This window comes from Patella vulgata, chromosome 7 (genome assembly GCF_932274485.2).
Source record: "Patella vulgata chromosome 7, xgPatVulg1.2, whole genome shotgun sequence".
In the NCBI taxonomy this organism is placed as follows: domain Eukaryota; kingdom Metazoa; phylum Mollusca; class Gastropoda; family Patellidae; genus Patella; species Patella vulgata.
The window spans coordinates 61,285,603-61,306,470 of NC_065885.2; the positions used below are offsets into that span (position 1 = coordinate 61,285,603).

The 20,868-nt window shown below is 38.7% G+C and overlaps 1 protein-coding gene across 1 annotated transcript in view; it reads left to right on the top strand.

Moving 5' to 3' along the window:
• Positions 1-4,384: 4,384 nt before the first annotated feature.
• Positions 4,385-20,868, top strand: part of LOC126827550 (microphthalmia-associated transcription factor) — a 42,123-nt gene continuing 25,639 nt past the window's right edge. Inside the window, exon 1 of the mRNA XM_050557017.2 lies at positions 4,385-4,635. Coding sequence (XP_050412974.1) covers positions 4,394-4,635 — 242 coding nt within the window. The 5' untranslated portion in view covers positions 4,385-4,393. The remainder of the gene's footprint in view (positions 4,636-20,868) is intronic.

Below are 20,868 nucleotides of genomic sequence, written 5' to 3' on the forward strand. Positions count from 1 at the left end.
AAGACGGGAATTTCAACTGTAAAGCATTCTTTTCTGTATACTTCAACGTGTACATGACACCTCTTTTTTTGTCCCATCCGAACGATTAGATAGTTTATGATTACCAATGTCAGTGGTGCAGGGCTGATTTGAAAACTCACCTCTCGATTTGAACTGTCTTCATTAGCCCAGTCGGTTCAGAACAGTAGGACGTTAAATCCCTTTTCATTATCATCATCTCGATTAGACCGTACCGGATTAGAGTCCCGGCGTGGAGAACCATTAGGATTTTTAAATCCCAGTTCTCAATCCTCAAGGGTGGCGCTTGCGGGATTAAAATCGAATATGTTTAATCCTTCGGATGGAAAAAAATTAGCAACTCACCCGTGTACACATTGTCGTACACGCAAAAAAAAGCTCCACTGTCCGGGCAAAATCCCCCCAATCTTGCATTCACACGTTAACCCAGAAATAATTTACCGAAGTCAACCCAAATCATCAAGTAGAAATATTTTGTTTAACAGTATATAAATGTTACGTAATGAAAATGAAATGATATGGGCTATGAGGGAAATTTTGCCCGGGCAGCGGTACTATGGCCTTCACGAATTCCAACTGCCAAGGGATCTTTTACTTGCATGCCAATGTATACACGGGACCTCTTTTTGTTGTACCATCCGAACGACTAGACAGCTGTCCTTGTCAGACCCTCCATCCTGCATCACTGACAAGGGGAATTCACGTCGGGAAAATCCCGATGAACTTTCTCTGGCAAAACACCGGGATCGAACACGCGACGTCCAGGCTAGTGAGCCAGCGTCTTACCCACTTAGCCACCGTGGCTGCCTACGTGAGGAATACTGAAACGTCGTTTAGATGTTTTAAATAACTTGTTATAAGTTTTAATTGTTCTATGGTTGATATAAAACATTTGTTTAACAGATATAAATGTTTTTTATTTTTAAAAAGAATGTTTAGTTGTATAAGCGTTAATCTGTAATAAATCTGAAGGTCAAGGCATAGCGTCATCTTATGTAAGAATAGTTTCTAGAGTCAGAAGTAGAACATGTGTTTTTTTGTAGTTTACTGCCGTTCCACTTTTACCACGATGTGAGAGAGAGTGTGAAATGATATGAAATAAGTTTAACCTACTACTTGCCTGTATAAGGATGCGATAGGGAGAGAAATGAAATGGGGTTTAAAGTCCTACTTGTCTGTACCAACCGGAATAATGAAGACGGACATACGCCATGCAGTGTGCTAGAGTAAAATTTTGGCCGGGTTCTATTACTTGCACGTCAATGTGTACACAGGACGTCTGAGAGAGAGAGAGAGAGAGAGAGAGATGGGGGAGGTTAACGTCCACTCGACACAAACTAGATCCTTTCGGGACTAACATAAATAATTCGCTTGCGCGTAGGAGTCTTTAGCAGAGGGAGGAAACCCACGAATTCGGTTTAACGTCCACACGACATAAACTAGGTCATTTCCGGAATAACATAATAATATGGTTTATTTTCACTCAATGACAGACCTTCTGATCCAACGCGCACGCGTACCATTCAGCACCCCCCCCCCCCCCCTTACAAAGAGAGAGGGTTAGAACATTCCCACTTACGAGATTAGAAACCCAACCTCAGTAGCATGGAATCGAAATCACAACACTTGCATCAATGGCAGACGTTGTTATCAAACAGAAGGTGATTAGATAATTTATTCGTTTACTGTACTACATCGAGGTCATTTCAAGGTCTTAAAAACATATATCCGTGATGCGTCTATAAGTACTAGGCTATCTTATCGGAGAAACCCGAATGATCCAAGGCCTTCTGAAATAAAATGGGAATTATTAAGTCTCTCTTTTATACACCGGGTGAAAGTTTTGTAAATACATATAGTACGGGCGCAGTACTTGTCACAAGTCTCTACGGCCAGTCTGTGATCTTCTACGGTGCCGAACACACACAAGTGACGCGTAAATCTCACGGACGGGCTTACTAAAATATCCCCCGTAGACTGTCCGTACGTTGGGTTGTCAACTAGGCTTAATGAAAACGAGCGTACGCTGTGCGGTGTGCTATGAGAGAAATAGTCCATGTCATGGGTTCATGCGTGACTTCGGATTTTTCATCTCATCCGAAGGACAGACGCTGTTTCTTGCCAAGCCCTTTGTCCAGCACATAATCTTACAAGGTGGTAACCACGCTGCAAAAGTTCATCGGAATTTTTCCGGGTTTTTTTTTTACGCTGTTAGTTGCGCAGTGCCAACGACCTGCCAAGAAACAGCGTCTAGTCTGTCGGATGGGACGAAAAACCGAATAAAATTCAACTCATAACATAATGCAGGGTGTACACATGCCTGTCTTCATCAGTCCGATTGGTGCAGATAAGTGGTGGGCCTACGTTAAAAATAATTTCATTCTAATTGTTTAACAAATGCTAAACACGCTCCTATAAGACGAAAAACAAACAAAAGTGTGCTCATTTTCCCGGTTGATGCAGAAAAGTAGGATGCTATGTCCCATTTCATGCATATCAAACATATGTCCAGCCTACTCTGCCCAAAGAACAATTCTCCAAAATAATTGACACTACCTCAAACAAAATGTTACAATTAACCTAATCTTATATGGCAACCCCGACCTTTCAGATGATACCAATTTTAACATTTTTAACATAGTGTAAAAATACATTAAAGATAGCAAGAGATTTTAACACTTTAACATTTAATATTTTATTTACAATATGCAATACTTTTTATCTGATATAAATTTCATAATCTAAAATGAAAATGTAATACCCGACGATTAGACTCCAAGAAATGTATATATGTTTGTAACTCACTGTCTATACATATGTCCATCCGTAGTCTATTATAAACATAAGATATAACTGTTTTATAAGTTTGGCGAGAACTTATATAGAACTTTGACTGTTGTTCAATCCAGTTCAGTTTATTGAATAAAATATTGTTTAAACTAAACAAGAAGCACATAGAAAGGCTCCTGTTAGACGCGTTATTTGATTTCTTTTCATTCATAACTTAGTCGTTCGGATGGGACGAAAAACGAGGTCCTTTGTATACATTGGCATGCACGTACAAAAACATCCCTTGACAGTTGGAATTCGATATAAGAGTAAGCCGTAGTGCCGCTGTGCGGGCAAAATTTACCTCATAGAACACTATATGGCGTCTGCCCGTTTTCATTAGCCCAGTCGGAGCAGAACAGTAGGACGTTAAACACCATTTCATTTCATTTCATTTTTATTCATAACTAGCGTCAGTTGCTAGAAACTCTTCTATAAGACGCGTGGGGGAGGAGGGCTGAATGGTTAGCACGTGCGCGCTGTACCATAAGTTTGTCATTGAGTCAACTGGCGTGGTTTCGATTCCCCAGTTGTACGTGACAAGGAGTAGGATCGCCTGTCCAACCTCGTGGGTTTTCTCCTGGTCCTCCGGTTTCCTCCCACTGCTAAAGACCCCTACGCGCAAGCGAATTATGGAAATAAAATTGAACCTATGTTAGTCCCGAAATGACCTAGTTGGTGTCAAGTGGACGTTAAACCCCATCTCTCTCTCTCTCTCTCTCTCTCTCTCTCTCTCTAAGACGCGTTATTTGCGACTATATTGAATGATTGGGACAAGTTGAATGTATATAATGTATAATTGATCGTGTGCATATTGTATGAGATAAGTTATATTACACGATAGTAAGATATAGATACAGTTACTTACCATATTACGTACATATATCTACTTACTTATCAATACGTATACAATGCGATAACAATGATAATAGGGGGATAAAGAGACAATGCAACGAATTAACTAACGTGGCTCTATTCATGAAACCCGTCTTCATTAGTCCAGTCGGTGCAGATAGCTAGGTCGCTCTACCTTGTTTTATTTGCTTTCTATGACCACACGTGGAATACTTAGAGAAGTTGGGGGGGTGTCCGATTGGTTAGCGCGTGCGCGTTGTATCATAAGGTCATAAGGTCTGTCATTGAGTCAACTGGCGTGGTTTCGATTCCCCGGTTGTGCGGGTTTTCTCCGGGTCCTCCAGTTTCCTCCCACTGCTAAAGATCCCTATATGCGCAAGCGAATTATTGAAATAAAATCATAACATATGTTAGTACCGAAATGACCGAGCTGGTGTCGAATGGACGTTAAACTCCAATAGGTGTTATGTCCCTTTGAATTACGCTCTCGAGGTCAAAGGTTATTTAACTCGACTGCAAGGCCGGTTACTCCTACTATAGCTAATGAATATATGAAGGGTATTTTTAAAATCGATGGCGAGCAGATTTCATCGTATTCATTAGCATACACCATTTGCATAATTTTACATTGTCTATAGTTGCTAATTAAACCGCCACGTTGTAATTGGAATTGCAGTTTAGTCACGAAACCATGGTGATAACATCGGAAGACCAACAGACACGAGATGGACAGAAAGTAGAAGAGGTGGAGGACGAATGTTTATCTGGAGAGAAAGAAGAAATAAGTGAGAAAGGAAGAATGTCACCTACTACTAGTACAGTTATCATTGTAACTAAAACTGAAGGAGTTCAAACGGGCCACGCATTATTAAAAAGTTTATTGAAAAACAAGAAAAATCCAGGCCGCATAGAAAAGATTAAAATCATAAAGAGGTAAGTCTATTTTACATGTATTATTTCGTAAATACAAAAACCCCGACAGGATATGAATATTAAAGTAGCTAAGTCTCTAACTCAATATCATCCAAAATCTTCGACATTGAAAACACGAATTATTTGTCGATTTAAATCAACATTGATGTTGTGATCTTACGGGGAAAAGATGGGCTTCTGATATCCAATAATTAAGACAAAATAAACATTTTACCGTTGGTACACGAATCGTTCACCTTGGTGCATTTCAGCGTCATTTTTAACAAGGGACTGATAGAAAGAGACTATATATATTCCACAATTCATGCCAAATGGTGACGTCATATTCTTATCTGGAGAGCATGCGCAATAAATACTATCGGTATAGAGTGGAATAACCAGACGCTAGAGATTGCCATTATATTGAGACTTCTGGCGTATTTCACCGAACATAACTGATTAGAAATTGAAGTAAAAACAGAAACGATTGAATGTAAATCAATTTATATACATTCAAATTACATTATTATATACGTTGCGACTCATTTGTGTCAATTTCTAGGTCCCAAATATTAGCGACTTAGCTCCTTTAAACATACATTATGTAAGAGCTAAATCTGCCTACTGCAGGTCTTTCTATAGGCCTGAAATGTTATCTAAACTACTAATTAGACTTTTTTAAAACATGACCAGACCATAATCAACTCTTGACATAATTAACATGACAAGACCATAATCAACTCTCGATGACATCGAATGGCTCCGATTTTAAGTAGATTAGAAAGGTTCGGCCATTTAATAATTTAATTTAAAATGGAGAAGCGAGGCTTAGCCGCGAAAAACAATCAATGCACACATCTTGTCAAAACTACAAACAGTGATAACTTGGCTCAGAATAATGTAATTTGAATGAAATTTTCAATATATTCATTTTATATTATCTATTTTTGGAAATATTATAGCAAGAGTGGACAGCACTTTATCTAAATCTTACATAATGCTTGTGTAACTAATATTTATCTGTGTTTTGGACTGAGAGCCACGGTGGCTAAATGGGTAAGATGCCCGGAGGTCGCGTGTTCGATCCTTGCATTGGCCTGGAAAGTTCATCGGCATTTTCCGGCGTGGTTTCCCCTTGTCAGTGGTGCAGGACGGAGGGCCTGACAAGAACAGCTGTCTAGTCGTTCGGATGGGATGAAAACTGAAGTCCCGTGTATACATTGGTGTGCACGTAAAAGATCCCTTGGCAGTTGGATTGACAAGATTTTTAAATCATTCACGTATTTATCAAACAAACGAGGGGACAGCTATTCGCCTTGCCCAACTCCTGTTTTACACAGATTTGATATATAATTATTTTATTGTCTACATGATTTGATATTTTTATTCATTTTGTAGATAAACTAAAAACATTTCCCAGTGATGTCATACTGTTACCCCATAGACCTCATATAAAAATTTAGCCAAAAGCTTAACTAAAGAGTAAAGAGTAGGCCATAGTGATGCTGCCCGGGCAAAATTTCCATCATAGCACACGGTATGACGTATGCCCGTTAGCCCAGTCGGGGCAGAACAGTACGACTTTAACCCCTATTTCATTTAATTTCATTTCATGTTTTGGACCTTGTAAACCATTATGGTTTAAATCCAATGGGTTAAAAGATAGAACGACATCCATGTGTGTAGGTTGTAAATCAATAAACATGTTAGATTTGAATCGATAAATCTACACGGCCATTATCCATTTTAAAGTAGAATATCTGATTAGATGCTGTCATAATGGGGAATTAAAATTTGTAGCCGGATTTTCAATTATCAATTACGCGCCTGGGTAATCGATCGATAAGGGCATTGGGTTATATAATAAAATGTCACGTTTTCGAATGGCCGGATGGCGCTTTTAGGACGGAAAGTTAAAGGACTACCCGTGTTTACGTTGGAAAGTGTGTAAAGGGTTCTTGACAATCCGAATTCGTTAAAAAAAAAAAAAAAAATGGCTGGCAACGCGGTAAAAGGCTAAAAATTAAGGCCTACTGCAGATTTCGTCATAGGTCGCGAGATGTAAATAGGGTTAGGGCATCTAGGGTTAGCGCAACTTTTAGATCTTACCGTGGCAACGCGCTGCTGTCCGTGAAGAGTTCTCCTCCCGAGCAATGTATACGTGACCACGTGTTAATCTCACGTACGTACCTTTCTTTTCGATTTTCAACGTGTTAGTCTCAACGTGACAACGTGTTAGTCCCAACATGGAATGTAACGAGTTGTTACGCCTTTAAATTCTATTCGATTTTCAACCAATGAAGAAGCCGTATTCCTAAAATATTTAATGACGTGTTAGCCGTGAAAGCTCTTTGGAATTGTCAAGTCTGGTTTTCACTGATCAGTGCACCCGGCAAGGTATAAAGTCTAGTCCTTCGGATGAGACAAAATATGTAAAATCGAGGTACAAGTAGTCAGTAGTACCGCTATCAGGACAAACGTTCCCTGTAAGCAAAGCTGCCAGGTGTATGCGCATGTTCATTATTACGGGTAGTGCAGAAAAGTATGATGTTAAACATTACGTTTCCTTGGTAACCAACAATTTAAAAGAAAATAAATATAAAAAAAGCAGAGAGAGAGAGAGAGAGAGAGAGGGAAATTGGGTTTAACGTCCAGTCGACACAAACTAGGTCATTTAGGGACTAACACAGGGTTCAGTTTTATTTCAATAATTCGCTTGCGCGTAGGGGTCTTTAGCAGTGGGAGGAAACCGGAGGACTCGGAGAAAACCCACGAGGTTGGACAGGTGAACTTACTCCATGTCACGCACAACGGGGAATCGAAACTGCGCCAGTTGACTCAATGACAGGCCTTATGATACAGTGCGCACCATTCGGCCATCCCCCCCCCCCCCCCCAAAACAAGAAGCAAATTCCCACGTAGGATTATAATATTGATGAACACATTGTGCCATATTGTACATTCTGGGTTAAAAAATGGAGAATAAATACCCATAAAGTCATTAATTACATATTTAAAGCTACAGGTAGCGGGATTATTGATATAAACATACCTATATACCAGTACATATCTAAAGCTACAGGTAGCTAAATTATTGATATTAACATACCTTTATACCTGTATTTATGTGGGTCACAAATCGATATATAACATGTTTTTTTTGTTGTTTTTCGGGGTCATAACATCAAAGATTTTTTTTGTGTGTTAAATTAACTAGGAGAAGGATAATAAATATATATCGGTCATGCGTACTAAGGACCTAAAATCTCACGTTAATAACCTTAGTAATGAGGGCGGTGACTCCTGTTTGAATTGTTCATCGAATTCTCACACAAATCATCGTGGATGATAATAATCTATGTCCGTTTACTTGAGTTTCTATCATCCGTTTTAGATTGTGTGTTTGTCCATCTGTTCGGACATGTGCTTGGATGATAATCATCTATGTCCGCGTATTTGAATTTCTATAGTTCGTTAGATTTTGTGTTTTGTCCATCTGTTCTGACATGTGTGCTTGGATGATAATAATCCATGTCCGTGTATTTGAGTTTCTATCATCCGATAGATTTTGTGTTTTGTCCATCTATTCGGACATGTGCTTTTAATTCGTATATAAACCAAACTAAGTCTGAAATTAGAACGACATGTTTTCCGCGTTTCACTCTTTGATCCGTCCTGTTAGATATTCTGTTTTGTGTGTTGGTTAGGACATTGTGTAATCTCGTCAAATTCAAAGGCTTTGAACAAGGAAATTTCTGAATTAACAAAGGATTTTAGCCGGTTATAAAAACTATATTTTTTTTATAGTAAATGAATAGCATTAAATCTGTAATAAGACTGTTGAACAAACGTTGGATTATGCGATGAAAAAAAGCAAACGATATCATTAAAGTATTTGATATTCACGGTCACAGAATTAATTTATAAAAATGTTGGCCTGCTCAAATCTTTACAAGTAAGTAACAACATTTTATAGCGTCCATTTTTCTCTTTTCTGATACCTAAAGTGAAATTTGTCGTGACGACTGCATTGGACCGAGACGAACTAAAATGCAGTTTGATCGGCAAACGTTAATTTTGCACCCGATTAGATTTTATTACATACTTCGAGAAGGTATTTGTTGAGTAATAAAACCTTCTCTCTCTCTCTCTCTCTCTCTCTCCCTCTCTCTCTTTCTCTCTCTCCTTCAAAGCAGTACACGGATAACCATGGAAACATTCTCCAATTAACAAAATGGTCGATGCTTAGGGCTGACGAAAATGAAATGAAATGAAATGGGGTTTAACGTCCTACTGTTCTGCTCCTATACTGGGCTAATGAAGACGGGCATACGCCATACAGTGTGTTATAAGGGAAATTTTGCCCGGGCAGCAGCACTATCGCCTACTCGTATATCGAATTCCAACTGCCAAGGGATCTTTTACGTACATTCCAATGTATACACGGGACCTCATCCGAAGGACTAGACAGCTGTCCTTGTCAGGCCCTCCGTTCTGCATCACTGACAAGGGGAAACCACGTCGGACAATCCCGATGAATTTTCTCGGCCAATGCAGGGATCGAACACGTGACCTCCAGACTAGCGAGCCAGCGTCTTAACCAACTAGCCACCGTGGCTCCTAGGGCTGACGAGCCGTTAAATCGTAAACCATATTCTGTGTTGACAACAAACATTTGGATTGGATGCGACCAGCGCTGAACGTGGATGTAATTTTAAAGTCCTTTATATAATCCTAGCCGTTTATTTTTATTAAAGGATGTATGGCTCTGTTTTTAGGAATCTTAAAATTGGTCTAAAGGGTCTAAAAGCACAATTAATTTAACCTCAATATATATAAAGTGATTGGTATTCAATTTATAAAAAAAGAATATTATAATTTCCAATCAATTATATTCAGTGAAAAAGCAAAACAGTCCAAATTTATCGACGGTCCATTTTTCACGTGCTTTTTATTATTTGATTGGATAATATTAGATTGATTTTAGTGCTTAGCCAATGAAAATTGAAGTATCTACTAAAATTTGGATTTTATCTTTAAGTAAGTTTTCGAGAAACAGGGCCCAGAACGATTTAACTAAAATAGGTGAGTAAGATGCTGGCTCGCTAGCCTGGAGGTCGGGTGTTCGATCCCTGCATTGGCCGAGAAAGTTCATCAGGATTTTCCGACATGGTTTCCCCCTTGTCAGTGGTGCAGCATGGAGGGCCTGACAAGGACAGCTGTCTAGTCATTCAGATGGGAGGAAAAACCGAGGTCCCGTGTATTCATTGGCGTGCAACTAAAAGATCCCTTGGCAGTTGGAATTCGATATAACAGTAGGCCATAGAGCCGCTGCCCCGGGCAAAATTTCCCTCATAGCATACTGTATGGCGTATGCCCGTCTTCAATAGCCCAGTCGGAGCAGAACAGTAGGAACTTAAACCCCATTTCATTTCATTTAACTAAAATACCCGTTGACATATTGCAAGGAAATTATAAAATAGAAGGTGATATTTCCCATGAAATAACCTTTTCTCGGGTTGTATACATAGTTACATTATAGTGGATTAAAATGTTTATAGGCATTTCTTTTTTTAAAAAAAACAAACAACATTTAACCTTCAAAGTTATAGTTTACGTGTCACTAAATTTATTAATGGCGTCTGTAACAATAGGATATTTTATACGTACTGCAAATAATACTGTTTCCTTCTTCTACTTTCAGTTTATAAACAGGGGGGTTAAAAATAAAAATAACTGAAATAGAGAGAACGTGATAATATTTAAATAAGTTAATTTAGTTATTAACTCTTCCTACTTCATAGAGTTTTTTTTAAAATGACCCACCTATTGTTTTTACCTGTCTGATATGGAAAGTCGACAAATTAATAACTCTTCCAGTTTACGCTTAAAAAATAAATAGATTTTACTAGGGTTGAGAGAAAGAGAGAGAGAGAGAGAGAGAGATTTAATGAATTAAGCGAATATAAGACATGTCTTTAAATGGCATTTAAAATATACGCCTTTTCGTATCTGCACATGGCATTTCTTCGTTTCGTTGTGAATGTTCAGGTAGTTCTAATTTTTACAGCTAAAAACAATACGCGGGATATAAAGGAATCCCGATCATCAAGTCGCATTATCCCTATTTTTTTGGCGTTCGCCATTCGCCGTTTTAAGAGAATCACAGACACCGCCCGAATCACTAGTTGCCTGCACCACTGACATAATGAAAGTGTTACGAGGTTAATTTAGCCCGGACAGCGGCGTTTTCGTCTACAAGCGTACCGCTATGACCGGCAACTGATCTGGGATTGCACTGTACATGCATCAATGACCTTCGTGACCATAGTTGAACTTGTGAAGATCTGGGTTTCCTTGATGATTAATAACAAATCCGTTTTATTCTTAAGATCAATCAAATTCTGTTTAAATTATTAACAATGGGTTTCCTCCCACAGCTAAAGACACCGACGCACAAGCGAATTAATGAAATTATTTTTAACCGTTATGTTAATATCTCCCCCTCTCTCTCTCTCTCTCTGTCTCTCTCTCTCTCCACTAACAATATATACCTGTCTAGTGCGCAGTAGAAAAATCCATTATGTTATTCCAATGATAGGTTTTAATCTTTTACGAGAAGTTCATCTAATGGTACTCTCACCCTTTTTCCGCACAATATTTCCCAAAAACTAAACGTAGCCAAGTCTGAACTTATCAGACTTCGCGGGGGTCCCAAATCGATTGTTTATTCATGCAACTTTGCATCGCTTTGCAGTCGGGGGGTTGGATGGCTGAATGGTTAGCGTGCGCGCGCTGTATCATAAAGTCTGTCATTGAGTCGACTGGCGTGGTTTCGAATCCCTGGTTGTACGTGACAAGGAGTAGGGTCGCATGTCCAACCTCGTGGGTTTTCTCTGGGTCCTCCGATTTCCTCCCACTGCTAAGACCCCTATGCGCAAGCGAATTATTGAAATAAAATTAAACCATGTGTTAGTCCCGAAATGACCTGGTTTGTGTCGAGTGGACGTTAAACCCCATTTCTCTCTCTCGCTTTGCAGTCGATCGCTTATAATGAAATGAAATGAAATGGGGTTTAACGTCCTACTGTTCTGCTCCGTCTAATCAAGACGGGCATACGCACTACAGCTTACTCTTATTTCGAATCCCAACGGTCAAGGGGTCTTTTACGTGCACGCCAATGTGTAAACGTGACTTCGGTTTTTGGTCCCATCCGAACGACTATACGCTGTGCCTTGCCAGGCTATCTGTCCTGTACCACTGATAAGGGGAAACTTAATTGTTGAACAAGGTTTGTACCTGAGACTATACCCATACCTAGCTACACATGCAATATTACGCCGCTGTCCGGGCAAAATTCCCCCATTGCACACTGAATGGCGTATATGCCCGTCTTGATTAGACGGAGTAGAACAGTAAGGCGGTTGGAGTAGGACGTATATATACACATGCAATATGACTGGATGGGGTTAAGTGCTTGAATATTCAATACATGAGGAAAATTTTAATTGACAAGGGGGTGGGTGGGGTTGGAGGATGTATAATAATACGTCTGATGTTCGTAGGAGAAGTGATATTGGTCTGTTTCCGTTTATAATCTAGGGGTGATTCACCCATTGACGTCACTCCTCAATCATTAGTTTCCGACTTGATAATGATGTCATTAGTCAAGTGTTCTGCTTGTAAACTCAAGTGTCCAAAAAAAAAAAATCGACACTCTGACTTGACCATTAAACTCAAATAAACGTGAGTTTGGGCATTGGTGGCAACTGAGTGAGCACCTCCCCCCCTCCCCTCCCCCTCCTCCAAAATAATAATATTAAAAGGCGGATCCAGGAATTTTTGCAGGAGGGGGTTTGTCAATGCCTGATGCCAACATCGTCTCCAAATTACGTAGACATACACACTGAGCTTTTTAAAGAGAGAAATCAAACACCCCACTTGAAGTTGATGTCAATTTTTATAACAAATTAATAGGATCACATTGTGATTCAATTTAAATGATACAAAGCATTGTGATATCACATTTGTATGTCTATATCATTATCTCGGGCTTGAATGCCCACCCAATTCAATCCCATCATCTGATGATAAAGGATAAAGCAGACGACCGTTACATTTTTATCATAAAAAGATTTGTTTTACAATTTTTTTATGTAGCTGAGCAGGGTGGGGTTCCCCACCCCACCCCCTTGGATCCACCCCCTATGTATGTGTACTTTACATTCAAAGCTGCTAGCCCCACCCTAGCTTCATAATAATAAGTTTAAATATTTATTGTTGATTGTGTTCCTTATTCAGAAGGAAGCCACGGTAGCTCAGTGAGTAAGATGTTGGCTCGCTAACCTGGAGGTCCCGTGTTCAATCCATTAGTAGGCTGAGAAAGTTCGTCGGTTTCTCCCGGTGTGGTTCCCCCTTGTCAGTGTTGCAGAACAGAGGGTCTGGCAAAGGGACAACGTATATAGTCGTTCCGATATAACGACAAACCGAGGTCCCGTGTACACATTGGCGTGCACGTAAAAGCACCATTGGCATTTGGAATTTGATATAAGAGGAGAATATTGCGCCGCTCTCCAGGGAAAATTTCCCTTATAGCACAATGTCGGAGCAGAACAGTAGGACGTTAAACCTCATTTCTTTTCATTTCATTTCCACATTCCGTACATATTCCACGGCGCGTATTTTGCTGCAAATATTGGACATTTTGGAAAACTTATCAGTTTACTGGAGTAGGAAGGTAAGCCTGGTAAAAGCACCTGGTCGTTGGAAACCGAGGACCACTCGTGTACTCGTTGACGTGCACGTAAAAGACCCTATGACAGATGGAAGTCTGTCCGGGAAAAATTTCTCCCGTTGCATATCGTATGCCCCGTTTTTATTCTCCCGGGTGGTGCAGAGAAGTAGGACGTTAAACCCCATTCCATAATCACTGTTACAGATGCCATCAAAATGAAGCCTTTAAATGTCCATTATTAACAAGAACGACCACCTCTTTCTCAGTCTGAACGACAGACCCTACCTACCCTATAATTTTCGTACGTTAGTTACGTACCGACGTACGACTCTTTCTACATACTGATCAGCAGTGAATATTCACTAGGCCGCGACAATCACTGATAAGGATCACATCGATGCGACTTAATGAGCCACAAATATTAACTTTTTTCCTCCGACAAATTAAATTTTAAAACATTTTTTTTTATGTATTAGAAAAATAAATAAAGACCTTTGAAATATTTGTAGGTAAAAATTATTTCCTATTTTAGTGTAAATGGGTACATGTATTAAAATGAGTAAAAGGCGCCATTCTGCTCGAATCAGAAACGTCTTGTGTAAACAATGCACGCGCCATTGAGCCAATGATTGACGCCGTGTGATATGACGCCATGTGTTGAAGACAATCATCTTTTACAGAGATATTAGAATACTTTCCCAATACTCGGTGAAACAGATTGCCCTTTCTATAAATCTCGCACATTAGATAGCCCTTTGCAAAGTGCGAACCGCTTAAAATTGATAGTAATCTGTGCATGAGACATTGGCTGATAACCCAATATCGAGGTATGTACGCTATGTGCACTATTTTTTTTTTTTTTTTTGTATTTAGCACATCGATACACTGGTTAGTCGTGTATTATATTATGGAAGACAATTCGGCTCTTTATTAGGCGCGCTTAATTTGAAAAGGGAAAATTTGTTAGTGACATTAATGCGCAAGATCATTCTGCATACTAGCTTCAATTAAATGTATCGTTAAACTGTGTTCAAATAGATTCAAACGCACAATTGTGAACACATATCATTACAGTTTGTATTGAAATAAATAATTCTATGACAAATAGTGAAGACTGGACCACTAAAATAGTTACCGAACAGTTTTTCTTTGTGGTAATGCGTTCTACATTTTCAAAGCGATGGTTTACGTGAAATGAAGTGCGCATGCTGTTTCTGACAGTTGGGTTTCATCAAATCATATAATTATGCGGTATATCTTGACCTTTATTTCAATGGGAATTGGTTTATTACATGTAAAGCTATGTGCAGTGCAGTTTTGAGTCAATTTATGTGTATATTAAGGGAGCTATTAGCCACTAACCTTTTTGTAGTCATTTGACTAAAAAACTTGCGCAAAGGAACTCCGTAGGACGAGCAACTACAGTGGCTGGAGTAAGGCGGAAGACATCAGTAGTGGAACCATTTCTATCTGCATACAGATGACTATTTACTTTGAGATTAAATATCTTCCCGGAATGGCCGCCATGTTGAAAAATGAGCGTACTCTTTTGTTATGCGTTCTAACCCATTTTCTATACATCTGTCATACACACAAAAACTAGATAAACATTTTTAGTTTCATTAAAGGGACAATAACACTCTTGCTGGCTTGACAGCTCCAGAAAATAAAAGATAGCCTTTATCTAAGTACTAGGTGTGTTAGTGCCCTACCTGTTGTCTAAATTATCCATTAAATCCTATTTTACTTGTCCAGAGGGTTCAAAAATATTTTTAAATCCAAGTCACATTTGAAAAGCTTTACGTCAGGCTTTTCAAATCATTTAGTTGAATTTTTCCAATTTTTTAAATTAGGTGTGTGTTAAGATGAAATTTGTATCATCAATTAATTGGAATATTGTAAAATAGTGCAATTTGTTGACCAGAATAAAGATTGGGACATATTATTTAGTTACAACAAGAGTGGTATTGAGCCTTTAAATTTGAAAATGGAAGCAGAATAAATATTTCTCAAGATTTATTGAAGTAATCTTAGTGTTTTCGACTAAACACAAAATTATTATAGGATGATTTTGAAATATTTCTTTGTCGATTTTCATTAATTTCATTCGAAAACGTTACGAATTATGTCCCTTGTTAATCTGACGATAATCTCCCTTGGCAACCCATCTTCTGTAGCATATTGTCGTCAGTCCGTCTGGCGTCCAAAATCCTCGTTGGTACACAATTATTATGAGACGATTTTGAAATTTGTTGTTTGTCAATTTTCATTCATTTATTTCTATAACTTTAGAGTTATGCCCCTTAATAATCTGGCTTAACAACCCATCTTCCATAGCATATTGTCATAAGGCCTGTCGTCCGTCCGTCTGGCGTCCAAAATCCTCGTTAGCACACAATTATAATCAGACAATTTTGATATTTTTTGTTACTCGATTTACATTAATTTCTTTCGATAATGTAAGAGTTATGTCCCTTGATGCTCTTGCGAAATCTGACTTGGCAACCCATCTTTAAATCTAACTGATAAACGTATCTACCCGCCTATCTGTCTATTGTTTATCAGGCAAGGATCGTCGGATAACACTTTCAAAATACAAAGCTGGACATGTTTTTAGGACGTTTCGCAATACTATCGTTGTACCAGTATTTGTACTGGTAATGGTAGACTTTGGGCTCGGTTATAGTGTATCGGTTATCAGTTTGTATTTAAGCTTTAATTATAGTATCAGATATTTAAATAGATATAAAAATTCTAATTGATAATCTAATCTTAGCTTGTTTATATGAAAATTGATATGTCTTGAAAAGAAACACGGTATAATGGAGAATATGTATTAAAGTCCCGAAGATGTTCCGCCGAAACTGAAAGCGCTAGCCGCATCATACCGTGTTTCTTTCCTCAATATTTTAATTTCCATATACACTGTATATAAATGTTTCTAATTAAAGCCTTGGTCTCTCAAATACAAAAAAAAAATGTTTTGTTTAAAGAGTTGGTCTCTCAAATACAAAAAAAAAAGTTCTATTTAAAGCATTGGTCTCTCAAATACAAAAAGACGTTCTGTAAGCATTGGTTTCTCAAATACAAAAACAATGTTTTGTTTAAAGAGTTGGTCTCTCAAATATAACAAAAAAGTTCTGTTTAAAGCATTGGTCTCTCAAATATAAAAAATAAACGAATACAAAAAACAACAGTCGTCCCAGGCATAATTAATGAATGAGTTCATTCTGTGTGGAAGACTCATCTGACGCTCCGTGGTACTTTCTGGCAGAAATACATACGTTAAGGAAGGAAGAGGGGATTGGGTGGGGGGTACCAAAATAAAATGAAAATATGGGGTTCAATGCCTTTCTTCTCTGTACCAACCCAGCTAATGAAACCAGGAATACCCTATACGTTATGCTATGGGGTTAATATTGCCCAGGCAACCACGATTCCCCATACTATTTGTCGATAGTTCCTTTAATGCACGGTTTTTATACTGTCCATACAACTAGATGCTTGAAGTAAGGATGTTTATTTGAGTGTTGTGTTGGCTGTTTCATTCCATCGATTTATTCGTACTTTTTAAAACTAAGCGATATGGGATTCGTTAAACCGCTTCAATAAGGGGCGGGGATAACGTGTTTCAACCTCGTGTGGTTTCTCCGGGTCCTCCAGTTTTTTCCCACAGGTAACGGCATTATTGGAATAAAATTGAACCATGTTAATCCCAGATTGACCTGGTTTGTCTCTCTCTCTCTCTCTCTCTCTCTCTCTCTCTCTTTTAATGGGTCAAGCGGCGTGGTTTCGATTCCGAGCTTGTACATGACAAGGAGTAGTATCACCTGTCCTACCTCGTGGAGTGGGGTTGGATGGCTGAATGGTTAGCGTGCGCGCGCTGTATCATAAAGTCTGTCATTGAGTCGACTGGCGTGGTTTCGAATTCCCGGTTGTACGTGGCAAGAAGTAGGGTCGCCTGTCCAACCTCGTGGGTTTTCTCCGGGTCCTCCGATTTCCTCCCACTGCTAAAGACCTCTACGCGCAAGCGAATTATGTAAATAAAATTGAACCATATGTTAGTCCCGAAATGACCTAGTTTGTGTCGAGTGGACGTTAAACCCCATTTCTCTCTCCCTACCTCGTGGGTTGGCCTCGGGTCTTCCAGTTTCCTCCCACTGCTAAATATAAAGACCCCTACGCGCAAGGTATTTATTGAAATAAATTGAACCTCGAATCTTAGTCACGAAATGACCTTAGTCTCGCTTCGCCATTTAACATTAAGACTTTATATGCTTAATAAATATATATATATGTATAATATATATATTGATACATAATATTTTCTTTAAACAATTATACATAATGATTGACGTGGCAGAAACCCGACACCTCCCTGAGATTGTATTCCTTCCCATCACTTAACCTATTATAATATTCTAGGTTTACAGAGAATTCAGTGAAATAAACAAATAATCATATTTAATGACCGGGTTTCCCTATAGTTTGTTGACATAAACAATAAATATAACGGACGGATGGAAGACAGATCTACGTCAGTGATAGTTTCATGAGTTCAAACAATATCATTGCTACGTTTATTCAAAATCCGTGAATTAGTACAATTGTGTGTGTTTTGTCACCAGGACCCGTTTATTCAAAATCCGCGAATTAGTACAATTGTGTGTGTTATGACCCAAGACTCGTTTATTCAAAATCCGTGAATTAGTACAACTCTGTGTGTTATGTCCCCAGGACCCGTTTCACGCAAATATCAACGTTAGATAACCTGTCGGCTTTCGATTCAATCGGATTAAAAGATTTTGGTGAAGATCATCATAGTTGGTGCTGACTTTCGCCATATCTCGTTTCTGCGAAAGATTCCGAATGCTGACATTTTCAATTCATCATATCTTCGTAAATACTGTATGGAATTGAACTATTTTTGGACTGATGTCCCCTTTTAGAGATTGATCTTTCAATTCAGCATATCTTTGTAAATTCTGAAAGGAATTGGAGTATTTTTGGACTGATATATTCCTTTTAGAGATTTAACTTTCACAATATTGTAGTTAGCAAGGGATTACTCTATCCCCCGAATGACTGTCGGGGACTTTAATTCGATATTGTCCTGTTTCAAGTGGATAAGATATTTCTTAATTCAGTGGGGTCAATCCTATTCATATTATCACCCTTATCAAGAGTAATGGACACTGATATTTTACTTTCTTAAGGTATAAAGGTTTACTTTATCTTAGCGAATAAACTACACTACGATTTCATTGACCACGGTGATAAAAACATTTATACTAAACGTGTTGGACTGTTTCCCAGCGGTATAGGGGGACGCCATTAAAATTTCTATACAGACACGTCGTCTAACTTCTCTGCATATTAGTCTGTTTCCCCCAGAGGAAGAGGGACGCCATTAACATTTCTATAGAGAACTGTTGTTGAACTTCTCTTTCTGTATTCGTGTATATTTGAGTGTATCCCCACGGTTTGTGGAGTTTGTGTTTGTCATAGGAATAAAGGACCTGTTGTACTAATACATCTTGCTGCAATGTTGTGCTTTGATTCCAGACCAGAAGATTTGATCTCAATGTAAGTACTTCAAACATCATAATCATGTAAAACGAGGACACACCTGTACAATAAGGACATGCCGGTACAATGAGGACACGCCTGTACAATGGGGACATACATGCACAATGTGCGGACATGCCTGCACAGGGTGGGATAAAGTCAATGGGGGTGGGCTGAATTAAGAAAAACGCGTGGGTTCTAGGGCGGCGGAAATGACTTCCACAACGAGTCGGGAACTACACAGGGTTGAACATGAAATAATTGCCAACCGAAGTGTCTCACAGAAGTTCGATATCTAGAAAATCTCGACCTTTGAACAAGACTGTTTTATCTCCAATTTTGCGGAAAATTTAGTTTTGGACTTTTTGTGTAGGACGAAATCAAATTTCTGACCTCAATATTTATTTTTAATAATTTATCATTTCCAGCCGACATGTGAGAACCAACAAAAAAGACCCCAGGGCAATTGTTTCAGTGACGCCCCACACCTGTGCATACGGCTTTGTTCAGTGTCTGCGCTCAGTTGATGTGTTATGATTAAATAAAGTCTATGCCTATTGATCTTCAACGATTTCCGATAATTACTGCCAGAGTCATGGCTCTTGATCACTCTAAAAAATCTTGTAGACGTTTTGGAGGTTAAAGTTAATATCCGATTGAATTTGAGTTTATACACAGTGTTTAAGGTAACGAGAAGAAGGATCCTATTGGTTTTCAAGATTTCCGATAATTACTGCTAGAGTTATGGCCCTTAGTCCCTCTGTGGAAAATCTTGTGGGCGCTCTTGAGGCTAAGAAGCCTATATATTTTCAACGATTTCCGATGATTATGTCAATTCGTATTAAATGTTTTGTTTAGAATAGAGCAGAACTAGAAGCCTAATGGGTTGTTATTCGTAATCAGATTTTAGTGTGTTGTATATGTTTACATTTCTGACAAAAGAAACAAATATGCGATAACCCTTGTTGATTCCCGGACGACTTGGCTGCTGTGGCCTATGTTTCGTTGCCTGGCCACCTATCGTTTATACTTTTAACACTTTATCTAAATAAATGTTTATTAAATCCACTTATATGTAGAATTTGTATGTTTATTTCCCCTTCAACTCTCTATTTGATCGAAAACACTATTTCTTGGAACAATTCTACCCTCGCTATTTCCTGAAATATCAACTGGTTTAATAGGAAGCGAAGGTCGGTGATATGCTATATGCTACCTCTGCCTCCAAGGGGGCTAGTCCATAAATATTCAAAGGGTCCAATTTTAAATATTTCTGGTATGCACTTAGATATATTAAAATATAATTTTTTATGAAAATATAAATATTTTTATATTGTACGTTCTCTTGGGCTGGGATTTGCGCTAGCCTTGTTTATAGCTTGTGGCCTTATCAAATAGACCTAACCGGTCATCAAGAGTTACGGTCTCCTACAAAAAATACAGGAATTGGTTGGGTTTTTTTGGTTAAAAAAGGGTATTTAAGCAACTTTCAGTATTAAAGATGAATGGTTCTAGTTAGAAGGCTTTATTAAAATCAATGAACACCACCGAGACCGGGTCTCACCTGGAATCGCCCCCCTCCCCTCCCCTAGCTCCCTTCCCCCCTAGCACTGCTAGGGGCTAACTGTTAAAAACTTCAGTGGTCGACATACGGCATTATATGAACCATGGCATGTATGTATATTCGCGCCGGTGATATGCTGACGTAGGCTATAACATACAGCTATTTAAAACTTCAGTGGTCGACATACCTTTATATCAAATAGTATATTATGCGCTGGTGATAGGCTGGCGTAGGCTGGTGTAGGCTACATACCACCATAAAGCTAAAACTTGGTCGCTTTAAAAATTATTTATTATAGCAATTTATCAAACACTGAAACAGCTCGTTTCGAAGAATACTGTTTTCTGTCGTAGAAAGGAACGGACTATAAATAGATTCGGAAAACTGA